Consider the following 13,069-nt stretch of genomic DNA (forward strand, 5'->3'; position numbering starts at 1 on the left):
GAAGGGACCCCCTCACCCCGTACTCCCGCAGCACCTCCCACAGTGTCTCCCGGGGGACCCGGTCATACGCCTTCTCCAGATCCACAAAGCACATGTAGACCGGTTGGGCATACTCCCAGGCTCCCTCCAGGATCCTTGCGAGAGTAAAGATCTGGTCCATTGTTCCACGACCAGGACGGAATCCGCATTGTTCCTCTTCAACCTGAGGTTCGACTATCGACCGAACCCTCCTTTCCAGCACCTTGGAGTAGACTTTACCGGGGAGGCTGAGAAGTGTGATACCCCTATAGGTGATGATCAGCGCAAGATATACTGTATGGCATGAAAACAAAACGTAAACATCTATTTTTATTTCACGGGAACTTTACGCTGATAGAATCATGGGGCTGTGTGCTTTCAGCCGATGTAAAGTTTGTCACGGTTGTGTGAGAGAGTAAAACATTGTATTTTTTTCTTAAATTAACATAAAATTTACAAAACCATCAACAGGCATACCCCTTGGGACATTAGCTAATGTTAGCAATTAATTGCAGTTTTTAAAAAAAATATTGTGATTAGACAATTATATAATAATTGTTACAGGCCTAACTGGACGTACAGTACCCGTCATGTGGGACTGTCTGCTTCCGGATTTCAAAACAGACCATAATGGCGGCTCGTTTGGAATACGATCTCTCATTTTACTAAAAGAAGTTACCGAAAATGTGTTTCTGAAAACATTTTAAGCGAGAAACAGACTATGCAGCTGCTGAATCTATCTTCATTTAAGTTTGACGACGGTTAGTTAAAAGATGTTCCGTGAGCTTTTGAGAGGCTGCGTTCCAAGCTGCCCGCTCCTCATTTGCATAAAGTAGCCTGGATTCGGAGCGGGCGACCCGAAGCCCTGCTTCTCCAAAGTTCCCGCGACGCAATCAGAATGCATTGCACGGCTGCTCCCATAGAAATGAATGGGACGCGTGGAAATGACGTTGACAGTGGACACGTACTATTACAAAGCAATATCCATTTAAAGTTTGCTAACATTAAACCTAACATTAGCCACCATAAGCTAATGGCCATACCAGACCAAGTACAGCTTGGGCAGCAAACTCCCTGTGTACTGAATTGAATTGAAAAAATAAATCTTTCAAAAGTTACATAGTCTCACTTTATTAGGTTAAAAGTTTAAGAAACTAGGAGCTGCAAAGACATCTGATGCAACATGATGGAATGTATCAGCATGAATACTTCCCCAAATCACAACACACACTGCAAAGGATCAAGGTTGACAGAAAGAATGTCAAGTACAAAACATACAGTTGCTGCTGAATAAATAACTCTTAAAAAAAACAGATACATTCTTTCATGTATGAAGAAAGAAAGCTTTGTAGAGGGAAAAAAACTAAACTAGTAGTTTCTACCTTCTCTATCTTCTATCTTTCTATATCCAAAGAGTGCCAAGGGGCAGCAGCTGGAACCACATTAGCTAGCTTATTATCAAATTGGCACCATTACAAGAAGGCCAAATTAGCTATTAGTAGCTCCAGATTGCAATGTAAGCATCGATGCGCAGATAACTATCACTGTCTTACTGAGACGCTGAAGAGAAAAGTTAAAACCCTGATGATTCTCAGGCAAGTTCGGGAGTAGTGTCTTTTTTTCTATTAATGCTAAGCAGATTTATGGATGGTTCGTGACAGGCTTCAGAGTTATCATCGGAAAGTCATGCTGATCCTGTCATCTGTGAGGAACTCGGAGTAGAGCCGCTGCTCCTTTGCATCGAAAGGAGCCAGTCGAGCCCCATGGGCGCCTCCCTAGGGAGGTGGTTCCAGGAACGTCCAGCTGGGAGGAGGCCTCGGGGAAGACCCAGGACTAGGTTTTTTTTTGGCCGATATGTGCTTGTTTTTAAACCTCTATTTGAAAGATAAAATGTAACACTAATATACACAGAATTTCTCAACAAAAACATTTATTGAACACTTCACCAATCTACACTTGTATACTTCAATTAAAAATGTATAATGTAAAAACATACTGTATATTGTATAATGTATGAAAAATATATTAAATAAACGAAAGGTAAGAAGAAAATAAACTGTCAAATAAACTTTTAAATGAAAAAAATAAAGTTTAGTGCACTTAGCAGCATTTATTAAACTTCTGAGAATACAAATCTGCAAGCTTCACAGAAAGTGACGTTATTATTAATCTCAACACTATTACCTCCTAACTCCTGTTGAATCACATAAGACTAGGGCTATCTAAATTCAGTTCTTCTTCACTTTGTTTGTTAGATCATTGTTCATTTGTTGAAATGTTTTATCTGTGTTTTGGGGACCCTACTGTTACATGTCCTGTTGACCTCATTAGGATCTTAGCAACGATTAGCTCCGTTAGCGGTTAGCTAGATCCAGTTAGCTCCGTTATAGGAGTGGATGAGACTGCCACGGACAGGGGTAACAACCAGACTCTGATAAATGACATTCGGGGAGCTTACACAGCGGTGTGGCCGCGGTGTTTTGTACGGTTTTATTAGTACAGTTAATCCCAAGGTAAGAACACCAGCAACATGCTACTACTAACGGTAGTGTCTGAGCCTGAAGTGGCTGCGCGAGACACACGGCAAGACTTCACAAGGGGAGGGGCTGGAGGCAACTGGTCTGGGTCAAGCCCCCAGGAAGAGCACCGAGTCTAAAAGCCACCATGGGCTTAGCGGATAACGGTGGTACTGCACCCCATGGCCCAGAAAGCCTTTTCACATAGACTTTGCATGGCGAAAGAAACGTCTATATTTCAGCGGATCATTTGTTTCTGGGTATATCAACTTACCAGCCCGAACACTGAAAGGGTCCTTGTTTAAAACGTTACGTTTTTAACATTTTTAACATTCACTAGAAGCGAATCCAGAATTATTAAATTTGACATGATGAACGCGCATAGTGGACGCGAGCAGAGCCGCGGGACTGCGCCCGCCCGCTCACATGACTGTTCTCCCGAGCTCATGTAGCTAGCTGTAATAATGGATATAGCTAATGGTTGTAATTCACCATGTGTTCTATTAATACGTCCATGGTATTATCTTATGAAGTCATGATACATTCCAGGGATGTATGTAGCTGCTGTAAAGCCTGTTAGCTACGTGGATGTAACGTCATTAGCGTTTCCCAAACTGGCGGGCTATCGGCTAGCTAGCTAGTTGCTAACATCAGGAGTAGCTAGCATGGCTGTATTAAGATCTATACATAGCTAGCTATATGCCTACATAACGTTACTACAGACATAGTGATTACATCGCCTTGGTTCTCTTATAATACATCCGAGGGCTGTATGCTGTAAAGCTTGTAACGTGGATGAGAGCTGAAGCCATGGATGAGCTCTGTTCACGAAACTGCAGGCTAACAGCTAGCTAGCGCTAGTTAGTAGTAGCTAGCTAGTAGCACAACATAATTATTAAATCTCCTTGGTTGTCTGGCTAAATACATCTATCGTTTATTTAGCTAAGCATGTAAACGATAGGGAACAACGAAAACAATGTTTAACGTTAGTGAATATTTTAGACAATGAAAACGGCGAGTTCATGAGTTCGCCAGTAAGAGACACGACAGAGAAGCTCATGAACACGCATGTTGCTACCGGTTGCTACGACAACGCAAACAAATTGTTGCTAGTGCGCATGCCCATCGTGAGCCAACCAGCGTTATGGGCCAACAATGCGGAAGAGCCGAGCTCCATGTTTGCTTTATGCGCTTTTGAGCACTCTCATTGGAACGTACGGGGCTTCCCGCCGAACACTGTATCCAGTTCTCTTAATACATCCATGGTCTGGGTACGCTGTAAAAAATGTCGCCTATTCATGTTTTTAACACTAGGCTGCCCGCAGATGCGCCTGCCTATTAATCGGCTTGATATACTGGGATGCCGATTATGTTAAAAAATGCCAAAAATCGGCCGATTAATCGGCCGGCCAATAAATCGGTCGACCTCTAGTAGAGGGATTATCTCTCCACCCTGGCCTGGGAACGCCTCGGGATCCCCCAGTCGGAGATGGTTAATGTGGCTCGGGAAATGGAAGTTTGGGGTCCCCTGCTGGAGCTGCTGCCCCCACGACCCGAGCCCGGATAAGCGGACGAAGATGGATGGATGGATGGATGGATTAGAGGTCGACCGATATGGTTTTTCTCTGGCCGATGCTGATGCCGATCTTTAGAAATCAGGGTCAGCCGATGGCCGATTAATGCTGCCGATTTATTTTGGCCGATATTTGACCGATATGTGCTTGTTTTTAGACCTCTATTTGAAAGATAAAATGCAATACTAATATACACAGAATTTCTCAACAAAAAAATGTATTGAACACTTCACCAATCTACACTTGTATACTTCAATTAAAAATGTAATGTAAAAACATACTGTATATTGTATAAATAACGTATGAAAAATATATTAAATAAACAAACAGGTAAGAAGAAAATAAACTTTGTCAAACTTTTAAATGAAAAAAATAAAGTTTAGTGCACTTAGCAGCATTAAACTTCTGAGAATACAAATCTGCAAGCTTCACAGAAAGTGACATGTTCTTATTAATCTCAACACTATTTCCTCCTAACTCCTGTTGAATCACATCAGACTAGGGCTCTCTAAAGTCAGTTCTTGTTCACCTGGTTTGTTAGATCATTGTTCATTTGTTGAAGTGTTTTATCTGTGTTTTGGGGACCCTACTGTTACATGTCCTGTTGACCTCATTAGGATCTTATCTGAGCAGATTTCTGTCATTCAAACAACTCTTAGTTGTAATTTAAAACTCGTCCAGCCAATTTAATAAAATTAAGGGTTTTATTCGCGCTCAAGTCCATAGATGCAGTTAATGGATACAGGCACGGAGAACTGAAGGCTCTGTTAGCAACGATTAGCTCTGTTAGCGGTTAGCTCTGTTAGCGGTTAGCTCCGTTAGCGGTTAGCTAGCTCCAGTTAGCTCCGTTATAGGAGTGGATGTGACTGCCACGGACAGGGGTAACAACCAGACTCTGATAAATGACATTCGGGGAGCTTCCACAGCGGTGTGGCCGCGGTGTTTTGTACGGTTTTATTAGTACAGTTAATTACAAGGTAAGAACACCAGCAACATGCTACTGCTAACGGTAGCGTCTGAACCTGAAGTGGCTGCGCGAGACACACGGCAAGACTTCACAAGGGGAGGGGCTGGAGGCAGCTGGTCTGGGCGCGCTGTAAAAAATGTCGCCTATTCATGTTTTTAACACTAGGCTGCCCGCAGATGCGCCTGCCTATTAATCGGCTTGATATACTGGGATATTGGCCGATGCCGATTATGTTAAAAAAGGCCAAAAATCGGCCGATTAATCGGCCGGCCGATAAATCGGCCGATCTCTAGGATGGATGGATGGAGTCATGCTGCATCTATGATATCATGTTCAGATGATGATATGTGTAATGTGTATGTTCAGATTTGACTGAGTTATGACTTCAGGAAAGAGTACAAATTCAAACTCAAGTTGAGGCGATTGGACACTACTTAATTTTTTAAGTATTTGAATTGTCTCCATGAGCTGTCTCTTTTAGACCTCGCAGAAGCAGAAACAGAAACACATTCTCAGTCTTCTTTTCGGTTAAAAATGTTGATCGAAGTGACAAAATGTACACATCACCTCCTGCTGAATTGTATGGGTGGGGAATAAATCGAAAATCCTATGTATCAGGATTTGTTTTGGGACAATTTTTGAAATTGATTCTTTTCCCTAGAATTGATATTTTTTTGTGCCATTGATTCAACTAAATATTTTTTTTCTGTTTGTACAGTACTGCTGATGCCAACTACATCATATCTCTTTCCAGCAAAACAGAGCGAAAGCAGAAAATGAAGAAAACCCATGTTACGTTCTACTTCACAAATGAAATAAGTGTCAGACTGACTGACATGTGATGTGCATTCTTTTTAGAAAATAATTCATTTTTAGAAATGTCTCATGATATATTGTCTCTAAAAGTGTATAATTCAACTTTTGTTTTTGGGAATGAAGGAAAAGAAAATCGCAATACTCAATACTATCGAATCGCAATACTTCTAGAATAAATAAATGAAAATTGCAATATAGTGTTGAAGTTACAACAAATAGTTGTACAAATGTAACAGTGGCTAGCTATCGTGTCAAGACTAGGGCTGTTGGAACGAATACCGAAAGTCAAATATAATTTGAATAGTAAAAAAAATCAATACTATTCGAATGCTGAAATTACTATTCAAATGTGATTTTTTTTTTAATAAATATGTTGGCTAACGTTAGCTAATCTCCCTCTTCTCGCCTTGGCCTACCCGCATGTGTCACTCATGTCACGTCTTATGAACAATAACTTAGTGGGAGTGAGAAACACAAGGCATTGTGAGGTCTAAGCTAACGTTACGTACCGAGTAAAGTTAGTACAACATTACGGAGCTAACGTTACGTACCGAGTAACGTTAGTACAAGGGGGAGTGACAGGCTGTGGCTGGAAATCATAACGAAGGACAGGAAATAGTTTTAACATGACTTTAAAATCGACATCCACTGAGCTAAAGTGCTTATGTTAACAATAGTTAGCTCGTTCTTGTTTTCTAACTGCGTTGCGAGGTATAGTAACGTTAGCGTAGCTGGGAGCTTCATGGAGACAGCTAAAGTGAATGTTAGCTGCCTACAGCTGTCAGAGTTAGCTTTGATTTCATATATTACCTTCTAACAGCTGTATTCTCAGTAACGTGACAATGTGAAAAAAAATAGGTTGCTTATAAATCACTAAAATAGTAGTGACAGCACCGTTTGGCTTGGTTATTAATGCAGTTAGCATTGTTTGTTACTTACCTAGCTAGTTTATGACAAATCGTTTTGGCTGTACTTTCTAACATGATGTCATTGTGCTAACCGAGCACCGTTAGCCTTTACAACAGAGTCGCTTCACTACACTTGTTAGATAATGTTTCATTACTGAGTTCTCTGTTGATTTGTGTTTGTCGATGTGAGCTCGTTGTGGAAAATGAATGTAAACCAAGTTGTGTGCAGGTCCCCTCAAGGCCAGGCTGATGTCCCTCTAGTGGACAGAACGTGTAACAACACCCACATGCTTTTAGTGGCATTGACAATGCATAAGCCTGAGTAGTGTAGTACATACTATTTAACAGGCTGCAATTGAGCATTAAATATTCAAATATTATTTGAATATTTTAAAAAATATCAAATGGGATTCGAATGGTATTATAGAGGAAGATTGACAGCTCTAATCGAGACTATCTCCCCACAGAGTTACATATTCCATAGGTACGGGGAACTGACCCACTAGGGCAGTTGACGTGGATATCTCTTTAAGACACACCACTACTTGGCCCATGCTTGGGCATAAAAGGCACAGGTGTGCATGGGTTTACTGTTTTACATTGATTTGAATGTTATCCGAGCGGCCTTGCCCTGGAGAGATTCTTCACTCAGAGAACCAAAGTTACCTTGTAACCGAACAAAATAATGACTAGAATGGGACAAAAAAAGACTGTGTGTCTCACCGGATGTGTTCGTCAGTGACGGCGAAGGCCTTGCAGAGCGGCTGGGACGTGTTCAGCCAGATTGCCGGGTTCTTCTCGGCAGCCACGGACGTCTGTCCCGTTATCGGAGCAGAGCTCATGTGCAGAGCGCTGGCGATGGCCGACAGAAGAGTGTCATCGCTGGAGTCTGGACCAACACCTGCAGGGAGAGAGAGACAGAGAGAGAGAGAGAGAGAGAGAGAGAGAGAGAGAGGTCAGAGGTCAGAGGGTCTGGACTGAAGCGGGGGGTGTGTGTTCAGCTTCATGATGGCGACTTACTCTGCAGGCCTTTGGGCAGGTCCATGGTCCGCAGCACTTCCTCTGTGATGTCTGATGACCGCAGACCTTTCAACCTCCTCTCCCAAAACAGCTGCAGGCAGACAGACGGCAGGCACAGTTGAATATCTGCTGTGGACTGTAGTCTTAGGCGTCATTTATTAACCCAGCTTTAATGTTTTCTTAGCTTTTTTCAGAGTTTCTGTCGCCTTTTTCGACATTTTTGACGTCTTTGTCATAGTTTTTTTTTTTACCCGATACCTGAACTTGCGTATCGGCCGATACCAAGTACTGATCCGATACCAGTGTGTTATATATTTGATTATGTTTTAACAGCTTGTATACTACTAACCCTGTATGGATGTCATAGGATAGCTATTTTTGTGGTCCGGCCTCGCTCAGGATAAACTTTTTGTGAAACATGAGCAAACACAAACAAGAAACGCCATAGACCTTTCTTTTTTCGTTTGTCTAGTCATAACGGGAAAAGAACATGAATTGAACATGATTTCTTTCAGGGCTAAATAATGTGGTATCGGAACTCCAGTACTTGCCGATACCAATACCAGCATTTTAGGCAGTATCTGAGTTCTTTTGCAACCTAGGGTCTTTTTGTGAATGTACCCGAGTCAAACTTTCGTTTAAAAGCATATTTAGGACAGAAGCGTCACTTTTAAGATTTACCGTATTCTTGTTTTTCGGTCAAATGGTCTTTTGAATGGGAGTCCTAGGGGCACTTTTATGCTAGCCTCAAAATAGCTATTTTTAAAACACTAAGAAGGCTTTCTTTGGCTGCCAACCAAACACTTCCTGCTGCTGCTTCACATTAAGAGATTTCCAATGGCAACCACTGGAAGGCTTTTACTCTGCAAGAATGAACAGCGGACTAAACTACAACCACAGACAGCACCTTTACTGCTGATCCTACAGAAAAGAATTCACAAAAGTAGCCCAACAATACACAATATACTTACAGGAAATCTAACCTGAGAACTATAACTCATAGCTTACTCACACGTTACTTCACTTTTTTGGATTTGTTTCTCTACCCCCTCGATCTGTTTCTTCCTCCTTCACAACATCCGACTCCTCTTCCTCCTCCTTCCATCTTCTCGCTTCTCATTTTTCTCTTTCCTCTTATTCTACATTTTCATTCCTCTTCCTCTCCCATTTTCTCTCTCCATTCTCGTCTGCATGTCATTACACCATCTTTAAATCCCTCTGTGTGTGTGTGTGTGTGTGTGCGCGTGCCATGTTGCTTTTCCCGTGACACCTTAGCACCCTCTAGTGGTCACCATGACAACCTGGTTTCTTACAGCGTCTCTTGTGTCACAGGCAGCCTGACCTCGCCCTCAGACATTACCATGGCGACACAAGAATGAGTGTGTGTATGTGTGTGAGTGTGTGTGTGTGTGTGTGTGTGTGTGCAGCGTTTGTGTGTGTGTGCCAAGTGTGTGTGTGTGTGTGTGTGCCGCATGTGTGCCAAGAGTGTGTGTGTGTGTGTGCCGCATATGTGTGTGTGCCGCATGTGTGCCAAGAGTGTGTGTGTGTGTGTGTGTGTGCACCGCATGTGTGTGTGTGTGTGTGTGTGTGTGTGTGTGTGTGTGTGTGTGTGTGTGTGTGTGTGTGTGTGTATGTATGTATGTATGTATGTGTGTGTGTGTGTGTGTGTGTGTGTGTGTGTGTGTGTGTGTGTGTGTGCTGTGTGCCAGCCAGCCTCTCACCTGTCTGGGCTGCTCACTAGCTCTCTGCAGGTCTGTCTTCACCTTGTTGCCGGGGTGACTGGTAACTTTGGTAACGGGCTGTTTAAAGATGGACGCTGTCTGTCTGATTGGCAGGGCCGTGTTCAGGTCCGGTTTACCTCCCTGGATGAGACAGAGACACAGTCTATGTGTTGGTGACATATTTCCTTTCCTCTTTATCTTCTTTCCCAATTCCTTTCTTTTTTCCTACCGTCCCTCCCTCCCACCCTCCCACCCCCCCATCCATCCTTCCTTCCTTCCTGTTCTGGTTTACCTTCCTGTAAATGTGAGCCAGAGGGCATATTTTGACCTGGTTGTAACATCTGTCCTGCGCGCTAAGCACGTGTTGACACCTGGCAGTAGAATAGGTGTCTAAATGCGTCTTTAGTAACCACTTGTGATCGGATCCCACTTCCCCGCTCTATATGCAAAAAAAGACATACATAGTCTATGTTTGCATACAGGCTGGTTGTGTGTGAGTGTATAAATGTAAGTTGTTACTCTTATATAAATCATACATACATACAGAAACGTGTGATGACTAAAGTAAATGAAAAGCACTGCCTACAGTTTTTGTCTGTGTGCCGATACCAGACATACAATACGTTTTTTAAAGTCTGTGTGGGGCTCTCCGTATGTGGTTAGTTTAAGTTTAGTTTCTACATCTGCTTTTTACGATTTTACTAGGGGTGTGCAAAAAAATCGATTCACATTCGTATCGCGATTCAAGCTCTACCGATTCAAAATCGATTCATAGAATTCCAAAAATTAATTCATATATATATATATATATACATATATATATATATATATATTTTTTTTTTTTTGTTATTGTATGTCTCTTGCAATCATATGGGGAAAGTGACTACATTTACATACTGTGAATGTAAATGAATATTTTTTTTTAACCGAGAATATAGAATAGTTTTTGAATCGAAAATCGATTTTGAATCTAAAAAAAAAAAATCAATATCGAATCGGGACATTTTCTGAATTGTGGACCCCTAGATTTTCCGATTTATGTTCTCATACAGGAGTCGTGTTCATTTCCTGCTGATTAAGACCTGCTGCTTCGTAATCTAAGGCCGGTTACACACTGGCTGCGTGGCGTGAGCGTGTCAGCTGCGTGGCGTGTCCGTTTATATTTCGGCTCCCATGGTAACAGGTTAGAGCGTGCACGCTGCCTGCGTGACACGCACGTCTCAGGCGCTGCTCGAGCCACGCCGAAAACGTGTGCATGCTAGAACCGCAAGCGTGTTGGAAGCGTTTCCAGGCAAAATAGAATAGGAAAAGATGTTTATATGTCATTTTCACACGAATACATTATTAATAAATGACATGTTGATGTTTGAAAGTCTCTAGATTTTGATATAAATGCAGATATAAATGTAATTTACAAAAAAAAAATCGATTTTCTAATATTGCACCTGTCAATACAGAACAAAATATTCTGTAGCATATTTTGCTGTCAATACTGCCGACGTTGTCTTTGCTGTAATCAGATCAGTATATATTTATGTTTAACATGGTATTTCATTTTATCAATGGGAAACATCCATGTGTCCAGACAAGGCTAGCAGCAGCAGCACCGCGTCAGACACGTTTCTGGTGTGTGAAGACATAGAAAAATCCACGCAGCTGACACGCAGCTGACACGCAAAAGAAACGCCACGTTCACGCCACACAGGCAGTGTGAGGCCGGCATAAGCATTTAACCCTCTGAGGACAAAAGACGCAGCGACAAAAGACAACACTCATATTCAAAAAGTGGTATTCATTTTTTTTTCATTTTAGACATGTATTTACTATTGTATTCATATATTACACTACTTTTGTGAACCCCAATAGTTTGTAAATTAATTTCAAGCACCAAAACAATTTAATGTAGGTTTGTGGAGGTTTTCACAAGTGGTTATGGCGCAGTGGATATGACACATGCCTTTGGTGTGGGAGATCTGGGTTCGATTCCCACTGCGATACATCAACCAATGTGTCCCTGAGCAAGACACTTAACCCCTAGTTGCTCTAGAGACGTGTGACCTCTGACATATATAGCAATTGTAAGTCGTTTTGGATAAAGCGTCAGCTAAATGACATGTAACGTAACAAGAGATTTGAGAAATTTCAAACGGCAAACTTTTCCGCTTTAGGGCCAAACTATCTCTTTACGCATTGCTCTGGAACAAAATTGGGCATCACTATACAGAAAAGCTGAGTTTGATCTGAACGTTTTGATATGAAACACATGGGGATCAGGTTATATACAAATACCCTTAAAAGGTGAATTTAAAAAGATATGTAAAAATTAGAGATGTTCCGATAACAATACCAGTATCGGTATCGGCTCCGATACTGCCTAAAACGCTGGTATCGGGAAGTACTGAAGTTTATGCACCGATCCGATACCTCGTAATAAAGCCCTAAAGAAAATCTACGTTAAAGTAGTTTATTTATGTTCTTTTTCCGTTATAACTGACTGTCAAACTGGATAATAAAAGAAAGTTCTGTGGCATTCATTGTTTGTGTTTCTTCATGTTTCACAAAGAGTTTAACCTGAGCCAGACCGACAACAAAGATAGAAATAATATCACATCCATACAGGGATAGTAGTATACAGTTGTTAAAACTAAAATAAAATATATGACGCCGGTATCGGCCGATACGCAAGTTCAGGTATCAGAATCGGTATCGGGAAGCAAAAAATGGTATCGGGCCATCTCTAGTAAAAATGCCTTTAGACCTCAGAAGGTTAAATAACAAAAATAATCGGGGGAATTTTCAAAAATTCAATTTTATTTATAGTGTCAAATCACAACAGAAGTTATCTCAGGACACTTTACAGATAGAGTAGGTCTAGACCACACTCTATAATTTACAAAGACCCGACAATTCCCCCCCAAGAGCAAGCATTTGGTGCGACAGCGGCGAGGAAAACCTTTTAACAGGCAGAAACCTCAGGCAGCCCTTGTCTCTTGGTAGGTGGAAGAACTTATAGGAAATGAAACCGTCCACCCCTTTACAGCCGCTGCTTTAGCCACTCAGGCTTGCCGGCTTCTAAATAGTTACTCTGTGGAGATAGGTCTGGCAATGCAAGACTAATAAATAACGAAATGAGAAGTTGCGACGTAAGAGAAGGAATGTCTGTAGTAATACCCTATGTATTTGTGAAATCAGGGACATTTTATAAAAACTACACTCAGTGTTTCCTCTATGTTGATTTTGTAGTGGCGGCCCACCATGGCAACATTTCTGCCACCACGGTATCAGAAATAGGGCTGTACAAAAAAAAATGTAGTTGTGGTTGCCTTTTAAATAGAGCTGGGCAATATATCGATATTATAGAGCTGGGCAATATATCGATATTATATCGTGATGTAAGACTAGATATGGTCTTAAATTTTGGATATCGTAATATCGTTAAATGGCATAAGTGTTGTCTTCCTGGTTTTAAAGGCTGCATTACAGTAAAGTGATGTCATTTTCTGAACTTACCAGACTGTTGTAACTGTTC

The 13,069-nt window shown here is 41.6% G+C and overlaps 1 protein-coding gene across 5 annotated transcripts in view; it reads right to left on the reverse strand.

The window, feature by feature from the left end:
* mbd2 (methyl-CpG binding domain protein 2) overlaps positions 1-13,069 on the reverse strand; it is a 63,165-nt gene that overhangs the window by 30,665 nt on the left and 19,431 nt on the right. For 3 of the 5 annotated variants that reach the window (XM_031287308.2, XM_031287306.2, XM_031287307.2), the window contains 3 exons: positions 9,541-9,681; positions 7,820-7,910; positions 7,523-7,700 (listed from right to left, as the gene is read on the reverse strand). In XM_031287308.2, the coding sequence (XP_031143168.1) occupies positions 7,523-7,700; positions 7,820-7,910; positions 9,541-9,681 (410 nt within the window). The remainder of the gene's footprint in view (positions 1-7,522; positions 7,701-7,819; positions 7,911-9,540; positions 9,682-13,069) is intronic. The other 2 variants (XM_035991462.1, XM_031287309.2) reach the window with 1 other exon arrangement.

This window comes from Sander lucioperca, chromosome 14 (genome assembly GCF_008315115.2).
Source record: "Sander lucioperca isolate FBNREF2018 chromosome 14, SLUC_FBN_1.2, whole genome shotgun sequence".
In the NCBI taxonomy this organism is placed as follows: Eukaryota; Metazoa; Chordata; class Actinopteri; order Perciformes; family Percidae; genus Sander; species Sander lucioperca.